We start from the raw sequence: 19,722 nt of genomic DNA, 5'->3' as shown, positions 1-19,722 counted from the left end.
TAGACGATTCACAAAAATGATCAATTTAAGAAATAAAACGGCGGATTTCCGCGGATCCGCGGAAAATTGCCATGTATGTTTGGTTAATTTTGTTGAGTTGAAATCGGGGGTGCAGTAAAGGCAGAAATGAAAGTTAGTTCTTGGCTGCCATCTTGTGTCATCAATACCCAAATGTAAACATTTTGTGAAGGGGCGGGGCATCAATTAATCGCTCGAAATCGGGACGGTGATTGGACTTACCAGCCTACTGATCTCTTCCTGTCTATCGGGCGCCGAGCGAGCGGTGGCTTTGATCATGGTGGACGTCTGATTATCAGTCAGCTTCTTGATGCATCTTTGACCCGCCACAATGTTACACACCTGCCACATTTTGAGCAAAGATGTTTTAAAATCTGCTGATGAACGGAATATCATCAGCCGGAAGCGATCCGCTTCCTCACCTCGAGGGGCAGATATGTGTGCTTCTGCTCCTGCCCCACCTGCAGGCAGGGCAGGTGGGGGTATTTTAGCTGCAGGTTGTACTTCTGCTTGAAGTACTGGGCAACAGTGCATTCGACAGTCTGCCCGCTTTCGAGCTGGAGGGGGAACCTGCAAGATACACGCGCAACGTTTTTATGGCTGATGAAGAACCGAAATGAAGAACAGTAATGAGAGCAAAAAAGTTCTCCACCTTTGGTCTAATGAAATGTTATATGCTTTTTAAAGGCCATGCCGATCAAACTTACAACCTGCCGTACACCAAATTTGTCATAAGGAGGGAACGATATGTGCTCAGTACATCATATTATCCATCCATCCAAGGCAAGGTCTGGATCCAGCTTTTCTACTGGATCTCACTGACTTGTGCAGGTGTGCCTCATGTTTGTTCCCTTTGGTGGATGACTAACATAGATGAGTATACAACGACCTCATGTGGACGCCGTCCCTTTAAATGACTATATTGTGGATGCAGTGAGGCATGGCACAAATCATTGTCGCTGTCGTCATCATCATCATCAGCATGGCACTTACGTCTGATGGCTGGCAGGACGTCGGGTGACATTGCATACGCGGTACTTCCTTTTCATTTGGCCACAGTGGGTCACTTCCACCTTGAGGCCTGGAGAAGTGGGGTACACGAGACCTGACACTACTAGATATTTATGAATTACTTGCGCCAGCTGGAGTTTAAAAATCCCCCACCTTTGATCTCCTTGGTGAAGCGAACCCGCTGCGAGTCGGTGAGCGTTTTGGGTTGCTCGTCTATGTTGCGGATGTCCAAAACCTCGCACATGAACTCGATGACAGGCTGGGCTTTGTAGAAGGCGGTGGCGGACACTGGAGGGAGCCAGAGAACAATAGCCAGGAATCCAGACTGCAGCACGATTTTGGCGGCTTTTATAAGTCAGGGCCTTGTCACTCCTCACCGTCGATGTTGAGCATCATCTTCCACATGGCGGGCCGCACCGACTGGTGGAAGCCAAACCACACCTCCCGGCCCCCGCCCAGAGGGTGGTAGTAGCCCTCGGGCGGGGAGAAGAACGAGCGGCCCACCGGAGTGTACCTAAAAAAATGGAGGGGTTGACAAAAACAAAGCGTATGTATGTGAAAAAGAGACTCAGAGGAAAAAAAAAAGTGTCATCATAAAACCATAAAGCCCTCTTGCGAGACTGATGGAATAGGGGTTGGTTGTTTTTCAATAAAAGAATGGAACATTTTATAAAATGTTTTTTTTTTTTTTTAAACACATTCCTCCATTAATTTAAAAAAAAAAAAAAAGATTGATCCTTAGTTACAGCCCAACTTGGGAATAAAGTTTTCATCTCCCAATCTATCCGATTGGGAAATAAACGGTAACGGACACTCTTCAACTTCAGGGGTTCCGCCATACAGTGCGATGTCAAAGGCGTACCTCATAGAGGCCAAATGGCGCATGGCCACATCCAGGGCCTGCACCGAGTCGAGGGGCACCTGCAGCCGCCCGCTGACCAGCGTCTCCTGTAGCAGGCGCCACGACACCTTGGCCAGCCAACGGATGGACACCTTGAAGATTCGGTCCTTTCCCTCACCTGGGATGGTGACCTCGAAATCCACCTGGAGCGAGAGGTCCCGAAGAAATCAAAACATGTGAATACTAAGGCTGTATCACACTTTCATGGATTCCAGGTTTCGATTTTTGCGACTCGGATCCATCTTCCTTTACACATAATTTTTGTCAACAAAAGGAGCCAGGGTACTTTCAAATGGTTGTCAAAGCTACTCACTAGTTTCACTTTTTGCGGCTCGGCTCGGTCCCTAACCCCTGCTTCATTGAATAACCATTCAAAAAAGACTTAATTGATGATTTGGGCGTTGTGGTAACTGCATACCTTCTCACTGCCAATGGGCAGCGCCAGCACTGTGTAGATGTTCTTCTTGCCGTCGTACACAGGCTTGCGGTCGCCAAAAAGCTGTGGCTTGAAGTGCTGAACCATGTACTCCACCACCTCCCTGCGGCGAGGTCACAAAAAAAAAAAAAAAAAAAAAAAAAAAAAAAAAAAAAAAAAAAAAAAAGCTTTACATACACCACCCATGACGCTCCATGAGTTAAAGCGATCCCCTTGATCACATCGCTCCATTGTGATGCGAGATGGCGGAATTATTGATTGTGTGTGATGCAGCTGTCACGGTCATGGGAGGAGGAGGAGGAGGAGGGAGCGAGGAGAGGACAAAAAGAAGGAGCGAAGGTAAGGGGGCGGGGGGTATCAGGAGGCCACTTTTCAATATGAGAGAGAGGGGAAGGGTACAGGTCAAAGGGCGTGATCTTTGGATACCCTCCGGGTAGCTTTTATCTCGAACCCTCAAGAGTCGTGAGGGAGTGAAACTCAAAGGCTTTCCGGACATTCAGAGGAAGGACGCTTTTTTGGAGGGGTTGGGGGGTGGGTGCTCCTTTTTTGTGTCAACTGAAAAGCTTTGCAGACATGAACTAAGATGCACAAAGAAAACCTCACAAAGCTGAAATCCTCTAGTCCAGTTTAAATCAATACCTCTTGTACTTTTGATACATAAAATTTAACTTTAACACGACAAAAATTTGTGAACAACGATTTTTTTTTTTCCCCCGTCACAGATAATTCGCTTACGTTCAAAGTATTTCAGTATAGCAGCAACTATCGCCAAAGAGGACTGAGTCGACGTATTAAGTATTAATCTAAGTATTGGTGGGTGGTATCGGCCCAATACCGAAACCTGGTGTGTGTACTCGCCCGTCCCAAATACAAACAATTCAGCTTCATGAGCATGCTCAAAAACAGCTGCATTCTTCTTTGCTTGTCAGGAAAAATCCACATCCAGCCCACCTTAATTAGCGTGTTAAGAAACAGTCCATCATCTTTATTCCGTTAAGGAACCGCCACATCCGAAACGAGTTCAAATAGGTTCAAAAGAACTTCAGTCCTAGCTTGAAACACAAAAGCAGCAGAATTGAGCGCCGTTCGAAAATGTAGTAACTGATGTTGCGCAAAAATATGTTTTTTTCTCCCCACTACAGTAGAGAAGACGGCTGAGATGGAAAAGGACTGTCAAGAGACCTCAAGACAAAAGCGTCAGCCGATGACTCCCTCGGTTGCTTTCATGTTTGTTTACCGCCATTCGAGTCAGGAACGTGAGAAATCACAAGACAGGCCCCGTTTTTTTTTGGTTTTTAATTGGCAAAGATGACATGAATAAAGATGAGTCATGTCATCTTGCCTTCATTTCGTTTGGCATGAATTTTTCGAAGAGTCCTAAAAGAAGAAAATAAATAGCTTCAAACTAACAGAAATCGACAAAGCATAGCGGTCATTTGAAACTCTCACGCTAGCTTGAAACGCGACAATGGTTTCAAGCCTCTTACTTGACACCTTCTCTCACGCTAGCTTGAAATGCGACAATGGTTTCAAGCCTCTTACTTGATACCTTCACACCATCTTCGAGGCCCAATTTGAAGAGCTCTATTGCTATCTTGAAACCCTAACTCAGTGGTGAATCTAGAACTCGCCACAAAAAACAGTCTTCAAATCCGGATTTGAAACCCTAACTTAAATTTGAAACAAACTACAAACAGTGATCCTGGCTTGAAGACGACATTTAAAATACTTAACCTGACATGAAAACTTTCCTTGAAACGCTAACCCATTGCTTCATTGTGGTGCAATTTGTGGTGCAACGAAATGCAACAGATGTCAAAAAACAATGACCACCAGGGGGACACAGAACTGGACTCAGCTGGGTCGCCTTTTACAGCGCCTTGTTTATTATTTTATTTTTATTTTTTTGCAGATGAAAACAAAAGGCAGGTGTTATGGAGGACAACCTCAGAGTGAGCTCCTGCAATGGGGCGCAGTCTGGCCTGGCCAAGTGTGAACCGTAACAACTCGACTAAACGAACTCAGATCATTCCACTTCATACTTTTTCAGGTCAATGTTGAAAATTTGGGATGCTTTTCAGATGCCACGTCTGCTCAGCGGTGGCGGTCATGGCATCGAATGCGTGTGGGGCAGGCAAGTATCAGATGTCAGGGCACATGTTACAAGAGATATTTGCGGCCTACCTGTTGACTCGCCGCGGGCACTTGTCCGGCTTGATGTCCACCTCGTAGTGGTAGACGTCCATCTTGGGGATCTCCACCTCAAAGTAGTTGGCCAGCAGCTTGATGGGCTTGCCCACGGTGCCCATTCCTGGCCGACGCGGGGCATGGAACACCTGTTGCAGGGGTGGGGGGAAGACCCCCATGGGCACTGAGGACAAACAAGTGGGAGAACAGAAGTCAGATTTAGTCCGACTGCTCCCAAATTTGAACTAATTCCATGGTCGTTTTTGTGGCTTGCAGGGGTTTGTTGAAGACTCGATTATGTCTGATGGCAATCTTTTTTTTTTTTTTTTTTAACTAGACACTTGACAATATGAAATTGGCCGATGTGTCTATTGCAAGTCGGCTCACAAAGATGTCTCGAGTAGCTATGTCTGAAAAGAAAGGAATCTGCCATTTTGGTTTGAAGCGCGCATTAAATAGTCAATTTGATTGTGTCCAGGGGTCCTTCAAAGATGAAGTTGACCGAGAGATACTGTCGAGTTCAGGGGTAGGGAACTCCGGTTCCTCGAGAGCCATATCCTGCCTCTTTTGGGAATTTCTCCCTTAGGAGACAAATTAAGGTTTTCCTTTCCTTTTTTGATCGCTCCCTACTCCAAACACACCTGATTCAATTGCTAATTATCTACAGAGCTCGCTGATGAACTGATCATTGGAAACTGCTGTGTTGCAGCAGGGAGAGACGGAAAACAGGCCCGAAAGCGGCTCTCGAGGAACCGGAGTTGCCTCCCCCTGGTCTATTTGCTGCCAAATTTGCAAGTTTTTATGCTAGTCAGATTGCTGACTAAACTATCCCCCCCCACAAGCGTGACCCTTATGAGGACAACGCTGAGTGGAAAATGGATGGATGGATGGAGGCTAAACTGTGAAAAATTTGAGATTTCGTCATTTTGGCATGTGGGCGGAGCACGGAGGCCAATTTTGGTCACTGCCCACAAAACACAAAATTTGAACAGAGAGAGAAAGCCAGTGTCAGTGTCAACCCATCTGGGGTGCAAAGTTTCGCTGTAATTCCTGCTTGCGAGGGGCCCCCGTGTCTTAACCCCTTGGGTCCCCAGAGAACGCCCCCGCACCCATACCCCCGCCTCCCCTCTCGCCCCACCGTCAACAACAAAGACCCCAGCTGCCCGGCTCCTCCGTCTGGGGCACACATAAACAACACAGGATGGCTTGACGAAGGGGAGTGCCCTCACAAACACGGGAGAGCCCCCTCCCCGACATTCCCAGCCTCACCATGGAGACGCCACAGCAACGCGGCATTATCATGGATATCAGAAGACCTGTGTGTGTGTGGGTGTGTGCGTGAGGGGAGCTTGGGGGCGCCTGTTGGATGGGAGGAGGAGCCGGGACCTTGGCCTCTCGCGTCCTGCGGGGGAGCATGTTCCCACATCGGGCCAACCTGGAAAAGCCCTTCTTTAAATAGCTGCAAGGGGTTTCCTCAAGGTGAAATGGGACTGCGTGTGCATGTGTACAGTGGAACTCTCGGCCCCATGGGGTATTTGAAAATCTCACACAAATACTTGATGAGGGGCGGGGGATACAAATGTGTTAGATGAAAAATACAAACATTTTCTGGAGAAAAAAAAATTTGTGTAAGTCATGATTCCCATTCCCATTGGCTTGACAGGACTGTGTGTGCTGGAACCGGCGCTGAGCAAATTTTGGTGGAAAAAAAAAAAACTGACTTCTGTCACCCGTTTTAATGCTTTTGCGGTCACAACCCGCTGCTCGGAGGAAAGACATCAACTCCTGTGATAGCATCTCACACTTGCCGCTGACTACCTTCACTGCTTGTTACTTGTGATGAAAAGACTCTTGATGGCCACACGCTGAATCAAACGCGCACATGTACGGACACGCCTTGCTCCCTCTTGCCAGTGAAGGCAGATGGTGTGAATCCGAGCCAGATCTCGCCGGCGTCCCGAGACAATAGTTCCCCTGCGGTGCGATGACAATAGTGCAGCATCACTGGGCTGGCTAACCTGCTAGCATCTTCACTGTGACATACCACAAGCATGCGCTACTTTGCCTTTGATGTTCAGTCAATCCGGTGGACATCAAAGGATGAGCGCTGGGGGTGTGTACTGCTTTTTCTTGGATTTTTATTTTCACGCAAGCACAACATTCATCATAATGTCGTGTTCAGTCGAATGGGGCCGCCTAGAAGATATTGTCAAGAATTTGGGGGGGTTGACTTCCCCTTTAAACTTGATTTTAGGCAAGTATCCTATTAGCCTAATGAGTGGACTTGCATGACATATGGTTGATTTAGGATTTTGCTCGGATTTAGCCAAAATTCACTTTTGTAAAGTCCTGGTATATTCCCATGGAAAGTTCCAAACATGAAAAATAACTGGGATTTTGCAACTGTAACCATGGATTCACGTCACGTGTTTTTTGTTTTCCCAAAAGACAGCACGCCCTCACATAGAACGTCCCTCCAGATGTGAGCATAGCCCTCAAGATGTCCACATACCTCAGTTCAGCAAATTAATTACCACTGCATGTTCATCTTTTTTGGTGCCGTTTTTTTTTTTTTTTGGTCACACTTATTCCAAACGATGGAGCCCCATCACAGCAGACATTGCGCAAAACATTACATTATATCGTGGCTCTTCAGCTTACCTCTTGACAGCAGAATTCTGCATCAAAGGTTTGACTTGTTTGCCTTTTCTTGGGCTTTTTAGCCCACTTATTACAAAAGACGGAGCAGAGTAGATCAAAAGAAGACAAGTTGCAGGAAGTAAGTCAACTCACATTCAAGTCTCATGCTAACCAAGTTTAGAGAAACCGTTTTGTTTTCACCTTTCGTAGCTGTTAAATTCTTTTGACAGTTGCAGGACTATTAAGAAAAAAAAAAGATTGACATGAGGTAAGTTGACATTTTTTTCCCCGGTTAGACGGCACAAAATTGGTGCATCAGAACTGGAGCAGAAGCCCCAAATCTGTGCCTTTTACACAAAAACCCCTGAAACAGGATATTGCCCAAATTGTGTACGGTTTTACACGGTAACGAAGGATTCCGGAATCAGACGACATCAGCATCGCATGTGACAACTAAAATAGTTGTCGCACCGTGACAATTGCTTTCAACACAACAGGGTGGGAAAACAACCCCGCTCGCCACGTTACACAATACTGTTAGAAAGTACCCTTAAAAAGTCTACACACCCCTGTTCAAATGTCAGCTTTTTATGATGTAAAAAAATAGGGCACTGAGGTAAATTCTATCAAAACTCGTCCCACTATTTAAACTTCAAGAGGAGAAGTAAATGACGTGATTGCCCGGGGTGTGCACACCCACTTCGAACTGTGTTCAAAATAAACCAGTCACATTCAAACTCATGGTAAATCGGAGCCAGCATACATTTAAAGTGACTGCCATGAACACCAGTCAAGTTCAAAAGTTCTACTAAGCTTTCCTGACATGATTTGTAATCATGTTTGATAATGTCGCGCCGCTCCAGAAAGTGACCGAAAAACTGGAGCAGTTAAGGTATTTTAATGCCCTTGCATGTGGGCAAGGAGAGCCATCTATTTTGCATGGATCATAGAGATGACAAGAACGAAAATTAATTCATCTTTATCTGCGACTGATTCCATTCACATGAAATGACCCTCATTTCATGTGGTCTTTTGGAGTTCAGGGGTCACTCCTTATGAACTTCTATGACTCTGCGGTGGCCTCATGTCATTCATGATGGCATAGTCTGCTGGTCAGGCAGCATCTCAGCGCGGGACAGAGAGAGACAGGACCGACTGGTCAGCTCTGTCCTGGGATCCTCCCTGGACAGTGGACACTCTGGAGGAGGTGGGCAACAGGAGGATGCTAGCCAAGCTAAAAGCTGTAACGGACAGATCCTCCCGCCTCTCCGGGCCACCCTGACAGCGCTCGCTCTCGCTCTCTCTCTGCCAATTCGCAGGTGGAGAAGCTCACATGGGGGTGGGATTAAGCAAATTAGCCACACTGTTACATCCATCCATCCATCCATCTTCTGATCCGTTTTATCCTCACAAGGGTCGCAGGGCGTGCTGGAGCCTACCCCAGCTGTCTTGGGACAGTAGGCCGGGGACACCCTGGACCGGCTGCCAGCCGAACGCAAGGCACACGGAGACGAACATCCACGCTTCACACTCGCACCGCGGGACAATTTTGAGTGTTCAATCAGCCTGCCATGCATGTTTTTAGAATGTGGGAGGAAACCGGAGCACCTGGAGAAAACCCACGCAGGCACGGCGAGAACAGGCAAACTCCACCCAGGAAGGCCGGATCCGGGATCGAACCCACAATCTCTGTGAGGTCGACGCGCTAACCACTCGCCACCGGGACCCCCCACTGTTACATCACAATCCCAAAACATTTCGTGTGGCTCGCTTACAGACACCCTTTCAGAAATAATCAGATGAAAGATTTACTCGGTTGCTTTATTTCACACCTGATTGGTGGGCAGGCAACCCACAAAGGCAAATACTTCTATTTATAGCAACTACAGTAAATTTTACACAAAATGTTGCCTTTGAAACATTGCCCACACACTTAATGTTGGGGCCCAGTGTGACACCGGACAAGATGACAACGGTGCCTTGAGTTACGAGTTTAATTACCTTCGTGATCACAGTCGTGACTTAAAACACTTTTATCTCAAATCAGTGTTCCTCATTGAAATGAATGAAAATGCCCTTCATCCATTCGAGCGACCTCAAAAGACACCAACAAAATTTTTCTTAACGTGTTTTAATACAAAAAAGTTATCAGTCAATGAAACAATATCACACCTTATAAAACCCTACAGTCATGACATACAGTACTTACACTGTAAAGAATGAAAGTATTTGTTCATCATAATTCAATAGGCATTGTCCTTCTAGTGTGTGCACTGTAGCCACCAGGGTGTAAGTATAACACATATTGAATAAATACACAAAGAAGACTGTCACAAACTAAGCTCAGTGAAGTGCAGTAATTGGTTGTTTTTCCCAGAAGAGAAAGAATATATGCCTCTGGGTATTATTTTATTGTCTGTCTACATGCTGCACCATTTGTGTTGAACCATCCATCACTTTAAGGGAGATAGCAACTGCAACAAAATTAGTGTCATTGGCCCATCTATGGCATTTTGCACTAAGCCAGCAGACTTATAAGGCACATTTATGTGGTTTAGTTAAAAACACACAAAGTATATTTCTCTTTGTTGTCCATTGAGTTTTCCAGTAAACCTGTACTTTTTCTTTTGCTTCTTGAAGGGAAAATAGAATGGTGTTCTAAATTAAGAGTTCACTGTTTCATGTTGCCACACTTAATTAAAAGGACCTCACTTGACCATACTGCCACTCCTGTAATGTAGCCAATCAAAGGAGCTGCCAATTATGCTCCATTTGTCCCCCCCCCCAACTCTCTAAATAATTGACCACCATCTAAACACTATCATCAGCGGCTCTTTTGAATCATCTCTCTCTCTCTCTCACACACACACACACACACACACACACACACACACACACACACACACACACAAATAGGCAACTTCATAGTTAGGGGGGGGGTCTCAGCGGGCCTCTCCGATCCATAAATCCTAAATTAACCTCAACCCAAGACATGTTAAATGACACTTATGTCTGGAACTCCGAATTTTTATAGATAAAACACTAAGTAAGAACCGATACACTGTCAATGATGGGGGAGAAGGGCAGCCCATGGCTCAGCCGCATGCTGCCAGTGGAAGGCGGGCTTCATTCCCACGACCTCCGCGGACACCCCCCGCCCCAGCGGATACTCAATACAGTTTAAAGAGGGCCCGTTCGCGGCTATAAATCGGGGGAAAATCCCTAAAGAACCCCCGCCTCCCCTGGGTCTCCCTTCACGCGGTTGTCACCCACCAACTAGCCGAGGCCAGGCGACCATAGCTCGGCTTTTTCTTGTACAAACATAGCCCCATTATATTTTTTAACCGCATAATATATAAATATACATACCAGCGCCAGACGGCCCCGGCTCCATCCCATTCACTTAGCCGCGCGGGTACAAGCTAGCTAATCCAGGATGGTGTGGCCGAACCGCCGGCCCCTTCAGGCTAGAAGGCACACTTCCAGCCTCCTCCTCTCGGTTTGTTGTCTGTCTTCCTCCCTCCTTGGTGTGTATTATCCCCGGCCCCCAAAAAAGACCCACAAGACGAGTTAGAATGTTTAAAAAAAGAAAGTGTGGGGCGATCGCTGGCCACCGGTCCGCACTACCCGCTGATCTCCTCTGCCGATTGTCGTTTCGGTGTTCCTCCCCGCCAACCCGCTCCGGGATTGAGCCGACGGTCCGCGGCGTTGGGGTGCCTCGGGCGGTGTGTGGTGGCTCCCTCCCCAGCCAAACAAAAAAAAAAAAGACACCGTCGGCCCCCGCCCCCCCGCACCCCTTAAACTCCCCCTCGACCACCCAAAAAAAAAAAAAAAAATCAAACTTCTTCTCTGCCATCAAAACTGGTGGCGAATTTACTGACGTGTCCTGGTGGCGGAACAGGGAATTGCAATGTAAGAGTTCACCCAACGTAACCCGTTTTTAAATTGTACGTTAAGTATGTGCACGTAAACTACGTGAATCTGAAATCGTTGTTGTCCTTCACCCTACGCAAACGTTAACGAAGCTTCTCTGTCCTGTACCATTGCACCTGCGCTTCACAGTGTAGAGGTCGTAGGTTACATTTCGGCCCCCCGGCCTTCAAGTCTGGAGTTTGCATGGTAGGTTAATTGGACTCGATATTGTCCCCCACTGTGACTGGTTGTTTGTCTCTGTGTGCCCTGCGATTGGCTGGCAACCAGTTCAAGGTGTAACCTGGCTACTGCTTGAAGACTGCTGGGATAGGCTCCAGCAAGCCGCGACTGGATAGATAATTAAATAATTCATTGCTAAGAGCAACAGTGGATGTGAACAAATATTTCAAACACGAAGCAAGAAAGAAAGAGTAAAATCCGTACAGATGTAACAAGGGACCACTAGCAGGTGCAATGTGGGTGAGGGACTTTCCTTGGTTACCAACTTTTCCTTTAGAATTGTGAAGCAGCGACAAAAACTGTGATTGTTTCAACCGCTGGAATGTTTTGTTTTGTTTTTTTTTATCTATGTGGTTTGATACTTACACGGACCGCCCTCTGCTGGGACAAGACATTTAAGATTAATAATGTTTTTTTTTTTGTTTTGGGTTTTTTTTTACATTTTGCTTGATTTATGCAGCGAGAGCGACGTCTGTATAACACCGGGACATAAGGATGATACAGGTAAGAACATTTGTGGTAATGAATGAAGGTTTACAATGTTTTATAATGGGGTGTCTTTTTACCCCAACGTTCAAGCCCCTAAATTACATTAAACATGGCACAAAGTGCCCCTGCCGTTTTGTCACATGAGGCTTGCAAAGCCTTTTAAACAATGCCTGCAAACTTTACGGCGTAAAGATATACACTAATGTACTGTCATTCAAAACCGCTAGTTTGGTCGCCTCCTGCCTCGTCTCTCACCTCGATTGTCACGCATGCGCTGAGAAGATCTTCAGTGGCTTGTAATAGTCAAAAGGAATCGGAAAAGTTCTTGACGGTTTCTTATTTTCATGTTACTTTACATGTCAGTTTCTATTACAATATATTAAAAAATGTCATTTTCCTTCATGTTCCCATTTTTCCTGCCATTAATAACTTAATTCCCCCAAATTTTGATATACGCCCCTTCCGCGTGACAGGAACTGCTCTGACGTCACGTACCTCAATGCGGAAGCGGTCGTCATCGTAAAATACGGTGAGTTGGAAGCTATGTGAAATTTGTTGAAATTCTCGTCGTTTTGTGGCAACAGGCGCTCTTTCTTCTCCAGTTGAAATGAATATTAATGTTTACACCGACAGGGGTACATTTGACAATGTTCTGTCAGTGCGTTTTTTTTTTTAAACTAGCAATCATTTAGCCTCGATTGAGTGCATTTGTCTTGTGAAACATTGCAGTGGGATGATATTTCACGGGAAAAAACTGCCACTGAAATCCCATCACCTCTCGAAAGACTTTTGCTTTTTTTCTATTTGTTTATGGGCATATTTTTTCTCTAATTTCCTCGCAGCCTGAACATGTCGTGGATAAAGGAGGGCGAGTTAAACCTACTGGAGAAGATTTCAGCCAGTATCCTCAAGGTATGAAAAAAAAAATCTGTACTTGGATTGAGATATTGATTTAGAATGGATTAAAAGATAATTGGGTCCAGCCTGATTAAAAAGTGTCTCATACACGGGCAAAGAAGTGGTAATGATTGGTGAAACTTTTTTCCCCCTCTTAGGTTATTTCAGATGTAGATGAATGTTGTTTGAGAAAGCTAAAAAACATATGGTCGCAATTTCATAACAGTATCAAAAAGGGGGAAGTCACAATTTTAGTTGGAAAAAAATAATTCAATTAGAATTTTCTTTGAGACGAAGTATTGTTTCTATGTTTTGTTTAGTTTTTTTCCAAGAAAAATCACAATTTTGACAAGAAAAACAAGTCTTTCGTAAACTTATTAAAACAATTACATTTTATCAAGAAAATTCATCTTTACTAGGCAGGGGAAAACAAGGATTTTTTTTTTTTTTTTTTTTTTACAAAAAAGTCAAATTTGTACAAGAAAGTCATTAAATGTGGGAGATTAATCATTTTCAAATAAAAAAATTTAAGAGAAAAAGGAAAAAGTCACAAATTTAGAAGGGAAATATTTAATCAGAAATCTTATGTTTGGTTTGTGTTTATTTTAATGAGGAAAAAGTCAGAACTTTGACAAGAATGACAAGATGAGGAGAGAGGAGCGTCAGCGCAAAGCGCGGATGCGTATTTGGAGCTGAGGGTCGCCGCTTGGAATTGAAATGGATTTACATGGGACAGGAGAAGTGAACCAAATCTCTTTTTTTCGTCAATGGATGCTACAGCTTCATGTTGACTTTGAAACTTAGCTTGTCGCCGACGTGTGCACATTTTGAGCAAAGGGTTTAGGCTTGCACGACTGTCCGTGTTTTATGTTATGTATTGTGTTTATTATTTTACTTTATGTTAATTGTTTTGTCAAGCGCTTTGTTACAGCTGCAGCTGTTATGAAAGCGCTATATAAATCAGGATGTATTGTATAAGAAAAACAAGTCTAGCAAAGTCATTAAAAGCAACTTAACATTTTAGGGGGGCGAGAAAAAAAATGCCCATTTTCAATTGGAGGTGAGACTTCAAAATGGTCAGAGGAAATAAAGTATAGTCACTGCTTTCACATGTGATCCACGCTCTCTCCGCCTGCCCCTCTCCCAGGCAGGGCCCATGCCCAAACACGTGGCCTTCATCATGGACGGCAACCGTCGCTTTGCGCGCAGGAAGAACATGGAGCGCCAGGAGGGACACATGCAGGGCTTCGACAAATTGGCAGAGGTGAGCCCGGCTGACATTTCAAAGTGTGGAATTGTTCCACTGCAAGCAGCCCTCGCTTGTCTTCCAGACACTTCGCTGGTGCAAGCATCTGAACATACAGGAGGTGACTGTGTATGCCTTCAGCATCGAAAACTTCAAGCGCACTAAGGACGAAGTGGAAGGCCTGATGGAACTGGCCAAACAGAAATTTGAAAGACTCTTGGAGGAACGGTGGGTTACCTGTCAATCAGCGGGACCTTTATGACGTTTACGGTACACGTATCGGAGAGTGCGCAGAGTGGGGTAGACCCTGTCAGCAAATATCGGGGCTATTTGTTCGTGCATGTGCTATATTGCAAATGTTTAGGTGATTGGGGTCATATAGCCTTTTACAGTCGATTAGCAAGTCCGAATTTTGAGCTCTGTGTAGTACCACGTTGTGCCACAACATGCCGGACAGCATTGAGTTGTACTGGACGAAATGCAGCGTAATCAATAGCAAGAGGAGGCAGATAGTGAACAAACTGTTCGTACGTGTTTCTTGAAGTGGCTGCTGTTTGGAGGTTTAGAATTACGGGATCATCTTTGCTCATTTCTATTAGCCGGTTTATGGCGTTTTGCATTACATGTTAGCATTAAGCTAGCAGACTTTCGTTATGACTAACCCAATTCCAATGCAGTTGGGACGTTGTGTTAAACATGAATCAAAACAGAAGACAATGATTTGCAAATCATATTCAACCAATATTTTATTGAATACACCACAAAGACGTGATACTTTATGATCGAAATGTTCAAACTTGATTGTTTTTAGCAAATAATCATTAACTTTGAAAAAAAAAAACTGGGACAGGTGGCAAAAAAAAAAAAAAGATTGAGAAAGTTGAGGAATGCTCATCAAACACCTGTTTGGAACATCCCACAGGTGAGAAGGGAAACGGTGTTTCATGAACAAGACATGATGTGTTGTTTTCATGCTCTTTTCAAACGCAGGGAAAATCTGGAGAAGCACGGCGTTTGCATCCGGGTGCTGGGCGACCTGAATCTGCTGCCGCTGGACCTCCAGCGACTCATTGCCAAAGCGGTGCTTGCCACCCGAGCTCACAATAAGTACGCTGTCTTCTCTCGTCCTAAGTGGAGTTTTGCTTCTTTGTTGTTGTTGGTGTTGCCCCCCCCCCCCAAAAAAAAACAAAACAATTCCAGTGACGTTGTGTTAAACAGAAATAACAACAGAAGACAACCTTTTCCAACTTATTTTCAACCTATATTTAACTGAATACACTACAAACGCAAGATATTTAATGTTCAAAGTGATCAACTTGATGGTTTATAGCAAATAATTCATTAGCTTTGGATTTTATGGCTGCAATAGGTTCCCCCAAAAAATAATCAAACCTGGGACAAACAAGACTGAGAAAAAGTTGAGGATTTTTACATGAAAAAGCACTTGCAGAAAGTATTAATCTTACAAGATGGAACATCACAATTTCTACAACATGGAAGGTTTATACTAGAAAGTCATTTTTAAGAGGACAAAGTCACATTTTAATCAAAAGCAAATTTAACAAGGAGATTAGAACGTTTGTGCATTTTTATCTTGTATCTGGGAAAATGTCACAGTTTTGACAGGGGAAAAAAACTATTTTTTCAAAGTAAAAGTCAGTAGGAAAATGACAGTTGTATGAGAGGAAAAAAGTGACGTTTACACAAAGTTTTGTACACGGCATTAAAATGTTACATTTCGTCAATTAAAATGTTTTCCTTGCAGTTGCACGCTGTACCAGTATGAAAATAAAATCATCAAATATCCAAACATTTTTTAGGAACGGTACTACTTTTTTTGAATGGTTTGCTTTTTTCTCTAACAGGTGTTTTTTGAACGTGTGCTTTGCCTACACGTCACGATATGAAATGACCAACGCGGTGAGAGAAATGGCCTGGGGGGTGGAGCAAGGACTGATTCAAGCCAGGTAACGCACGCACTAACACAGGGCAGGGGAAACAAGTTTTTCGGGGGTTTTTTTTTTTTTTTTTGCAATTTAACAGAAAAATTGTCACATAAAGAGAAGAACGCCCAAACTAAGAACATTTGCAACAGCAACTTTACAAGAATACACTTGCTATTTAAATAACTCCCATGGAATCTTGTATTTAAAGCTTCAAATGCATCTCCAGTTGTTGACAAAAATGTCATATGTCCTTTCTCACTTGCCGTACCGTGTGCAAACCCCTAATGTAGGAATCTAAACGTCTCAAATGTGCTCAAACCGCGATCGATGATCACCAAAATTAACGTCGACATGTTTTTGCTCACAGCAACCTCTGAAAATATGGAAACGATCACCCGAGTATTAGGGATTTGATGGTGCTTTCCTCTTCATAGACGTGTCGTCCATAAAATACAAAATACGTAAACATGTCTTTGCAACGTTATGCAATGCCAAACTTGGAAAAACATGCAGGACATGCAATTGCCTGTTAAGAAAATAGTCTTTGGCTACACTCTGGGGTTGCCATTTGGCCTGCCGTGACCACACACTTAAACCAGTTCGGGACGATTAAAAGGATGGAAGGAAAACCCACTTCCGCCCTTGCTTAGTTCGTCCTTTTTAGAAAATTTCTCATCCTCCGTCCCAACAATGGACCGTCCGAGACGGAGTGACCATTCCTTCATCTCTGGAAATTGAACCCAAAAAGTTGTAATTGGTGGGAATAAGTTCAAATATGGCAATAGTAGTCTTCCTTTAAGCATGTCATTTTGGCAGCTCATTTTGCATGTCTAGTATGACGAGAGAAAAGGTTTCATTTTTGTGTCCGAATGACTCCGAATGCACTCTTGTGTGTGTGTGTGTGTGTGTGTGTGTGTGTGTGTGTGTGTGTGTGTGTGTGTGTGTGTGTGTGTGTGTGTTTTAGTGACGTGTCGGAGGCGCTGCTGAGCCAATGTCTGTACAGCAACAATTCTCCCAATCCTGACCTTCTCATCAGAACCTCCGGCGAAGTGCGCCTCAGTGACTTCTTACTCTGGCAGGTGACGATGACAAAGACTTTTCGTTCAATTTTATTGTGGACTATTGAGTCTTTTTTTTTTTTTTCCACCCCCCTCCCTTGCGACTCAGACATCCCACACGTGTTTAGTGTTCCAGTCCGTGCTGTGGCCCGAGTATTCCTTCTGGAACTTGTGTGAAGCCATTCTCCAGTATCAAGTCAACCACAAATCCATTCAGGTGAGGCTTTGCTTAAAATGACCAAAACGCCAGATTAATCGATTAGGAATTAAATGGTTCATTGTTGTCATTCTCTTTTCGATCCATTTTTTGTTTTGAAATTGTCCAAATCATTGGAATTTCAGCCTCTAAACCACAGGTGTCGAACTCCGGTCCTGGAGGGCCGCTGTCCTGCATGTTTTCAAAGTCTCCCTGTTGCAACACACCTGATTCAAATGATCAGATCATCAGCAAGCTCTGCGGGAGCCTGACATTGAAATTGTTCATTTGAATCAGGTGTGTTGCAACAGGGAGACTTGGAAAACATGCAGGACAGCGGCCCTCCAGGACCTGAGTTTGACACCCCTGCTCTAAACAGTCAATATTCTCTCATTTCTGTTGTTCTTCGTGCCAATAGGCTGATCATCTTTGGGGTTTTTGCGTATTTTCTGACTTGTGATAGACCAAACCAGTTCGTGAATCATAATTGACTTATGTTTGTGCATATTCTATACTGTCAATTTGAAATCATATCCTCTTTAGGGAATAGAGTGGACCCTCACATACCCGTGGTTCGCAAATTTAAAAAAATATATTTTTTTTTCAATTCGTTTTTCTCTTGGGGCGGGAGGTGTCACGGGTGCGTCCACCAGTTCCTGACGTTTTTCACATTTTCGTTATGGCGGTGGTCGACTCTACACAACCCTCAAGTTGTTTAAATTGATATATTGCTCCATCTTCTGATCCAAACAGTGATTGGGTACCGGTTTTTGTTTTGTTGTTGTCCCGGCCCAACGTGAACTAGCCAGAAACACCAGATTAGTCACTCGAAGCCTGATTTGATCTATTATCCAAAATGGCTAAACATTCCTCAATACCGTACCGGAAACTCTCCCCTTCCAGAACGCACGGGACGTCCACCGAGAGCACCAGAAGCTACTGCAGCTAGAGGCTGACCGCACCTGCGCCTTGTCCGCTGAGCACCTACAGCGCCACGGCAACGGCAAGCCCGCAGACGCTGGTCGCAGGCAGGAAGCGCTGTCGCACTACGTCGCTCGACGGCAAGAGCGAGTTCGCCACTTCCTGGAGGCGCTGACGACCAAGCGGGACTCTTTCTTTACTGACTTGTGCGACGGCGGGTTGGCCTAAGAGCGCCTCGTTGTAGACCCCGCCTCTCTTCTTCTGCTCAGTGACCAGAAGAGGGCGACATCAACCCCTATGGGGCAAGAGAGTTACTGGCATATTTATAAATGTAGATTTAAATGTGAAAAAAAAAATCGTGATAACAGGCAATAAGTGTCTCGTCAAAATGAAGTTAAAGGTGTTCGTCATCTTTTAAAGTGCATGCTGTGGTTTGTGGAGTGAACGCTGTGCCGTTATCATCCGGTTCATCAATGAAGGTGTCAGTCGAGTGAAGTTGATGACGTAACTAGGTTTTGACCACTTTTATCAAAAAAGAATAAAGAGATTATCAAAAAAGAATAAAGAGATTATTGATTGTCAATGAATGAGTTGTGATTCACTCTTTTTGAAAGTGTTCTTGCCTATAGTTACATACAGAAAAATACACTTTGCAAGATGTAAAAATGTCAGGTTGAGAGATTTCAGATATACAGTATATCTATATACATAAATAGAGAGAGACAGAGAGAGAGTCTTTTTCACTGCATCTCTGGGAGCAGAGGACTTGAATTTTATAAAAACGGGTAGGAGAAAAGGAGCTGAACCATGCATGATCCTTTAAAATCAAATGTCTTTGTCCGTAGTGACATGATAGCAACTCCGCAGTTTCTACCTTGTCAAAATAAAAGTGAGCCGAGTATGGTGCCTTAATTTAGCAATTATTTAAATGTCCATCAATTTAAGGAAATGTAATGTATTTTATTGTTAGTGTTTTTAAAATATTGACATTTATTATTTACCCCCTAATTTTGGTCATGATCATGTAGGATTTAGTCTATTTTTTTATTTTGTTTTTGGGTGTAATTGTATTAATTACTTAATTGAGCTCTGTATTTAGCTGAGGATATTTGTTACTTGTTTTTTGGTAATGTCTTATTTGTTTGTCAGACCATTAGTTCATGCTTCAAATTATTTTTAAATGTATTTTCATGGTTTCATTAATGTATTAATGATGGAACCTTAATACTGTAGTGTAATTAACCCCTGCAAATCCATCTGCAGGAAGCGGTATTATTGCGTAGCTTAGCACGCCCCCTTGAGGCGCTTACTCGGTACTTCCAACGAGACCCCGCTCCAATCTCTCGTCTTCAACCAAAAAGTGGTGGCGCCCCTTGGCCACGTGACACGGTGGTATCCAATGACAGGGGGCGCTATGTCCAACTGGTTCAAACTGGTTTGGTTCTTATATTTCATGGTATAAACTAGAAAAACATTGCTTAGCGATATACATGCGCCATTTTAAGCAGCTCCCCTGTCTGCACAGAGTACTGTGACTCCCGTGTGAGAAGGAAAAAAGACCGTTTTGCCCGTCATTTTTTTTCACATTTTATCTGCGACGACATGGCAAAAGCGAAGGTAAGAT

The 19,722-nt window shown here is 44.1% G+C and overlaps 2 protein-coding genes and 1 long non-coding RNA gene across 6 annotated transcripts in view; 2 read left to right on the top strand and 1 right to left on the bottom strand.

The window, feature by feature from the left end:
* ago1 (argonaute RISC component 1) overlaps positions 1 to 10,970 on the bottom strand; it is an 18,464-nt gene extending 7,494 nt beyond the window's left edge. The window contains exons 1-9 of one of the 3 annotated variants that reach the window (XM_019869054.1): positions 10,563 to 10,970; positions 4,551 to 4,737; positions 2,349 to 2,469; positions 1,892 to 2,073; positions 1,407 to 1,543; positions 1,183 to 1,317; positions 1,012 to 1,129; positions 441 to 588; positions 241 to 360 (exon numbers count right to left, since the gene is read on the bottom strand). In XM_019869054.1, the coding sequence (XP_019724613.1) occupies positions 241 to 360; positions 441 to 588; positions 1,012 to 1,129; positions 1,183 to 1,317; positions 1,407 to 1,543; positions 1,892 to 2,073; positions 2,349 to 2,469; positions 4,551 to 4,737; positions 10,563 to 10,587 (1,173 nt within the window). In that variant the 5' untranslated portion in view covers positions 10,588 to 10,970. The remainder of the gene's footprint in view (positions 1 to 240; positions 361 to 440; positions 589 to 1,011; positions 1,130 to 1,182; positions 1,318 to 1,406; positions 1,544 to 1,891; positions 2,074 to 2,348; positions 2,470 to 4,550; positions 4,738 to 10,562) is intronic. The other 2 variants (XM_019869055.1, XM_019869057.1) reach the window with 2 other exon arrangements.
* Positions 10,971 to 12,307: 1,337 nt separating this feature from the next.
* On the top strand, positions 12,308 to 18,443 carry dhdds (dehydrodolichyl diphosphate synthase). 2 transcript variants are annotated; one of them, XM_019869217.1, is made up of 9 exons: positions 12,308 to 12,363; positions 12,677 to 12,746; positions 13,879 to 13,995; positions 14,063 to 14,205; positions 14,968 to 15,084; positions 15,843 to 15,944; positions 16,888 to 17,002; positions 17,091 to 17,198; positions 18,081 to 18,443. In XM_019869217.1, exons 2-9 carry the CDS (start codon positions 12,684 to 12,686, stop codon positions 18,324 to 18,326), a joined length of 1,011 nt encoding a protein of 336 aa, XP_019724776.1. In that variant the 5' UTR covers positions 12,308 to 12,363; positions 12,677 to 12,683; the 3' UTR covers positions 18,327 to 18,443. The 2 variants fall into 2 exon arrangements, with proteins under 2 accessions (XP_019724776.1, XP_019724775.1); XM_019869216.1 differs by having other exon boundaries at positions 14,045 to 14,205.
* A 1,047-nt stretch (positions 18,444 to 19,490) lies between these two features.
* Positions 19,491 to 19,722, top strand: part of LOC109515403 (uncharacterized) — a 2,795-nt gene continuing 2,563 nt past the window's right edge. The window contains exon 1 of the long non-coding RNA XR_002168181.1: positions 19,491 to 19,715. This is a non-coding gene — a long non-coding RNA (uncharacterized LOC109515403). The remainder of the gene's footprint in view (positions 19,716 to 19,722) is intronic.

Source organism: Hippocampus comes, unplaced genomic scaffold (genome assembly GCF_001891065.2).
Source record: "Hippocampus comes isolate QL1 unplaced genomic scaffold, H_comes_QL1_v1.1 scaffold67, whole genome shotgun sequence".
Taxonomy (NCBI): Eukaryota; Metazoa; Chordata; class Actinopteri; order Syngnathiformes; family Syngnathidae; genus Hippocampus; species Hippocampus comes.
The sequence above is the reverse complement of the archived record's forward strand: the minus strand, read 5'-3'. Positions and strand labels throughout refer to the sequence as shown.

Bases quoted from the DNA above. Each gene is read 5' to 3' on its own strand.
- dhdds (XM_019869216.1), top strand. From the start codon at position 12,684: ATGTCGTGGATAAAGGAGGGCGAGTTAAACCTACTGGAGAAGATTTCA. The intron at 15,085-15,842 runs GTACGCTGTCTT...TTTCTCTAACAG, and splicing joins GCCACCCGAGCTCACAATAA to GTGTTTTTTGAACGTGTGCT. The intron at 15,945-16,887 runs GTAACGCACGCA...TGTGTGTTTTAG, and splicing joins CAAGGACTGATTCAAGCCAG to TGACGTGTCGGAGGCGCTGC.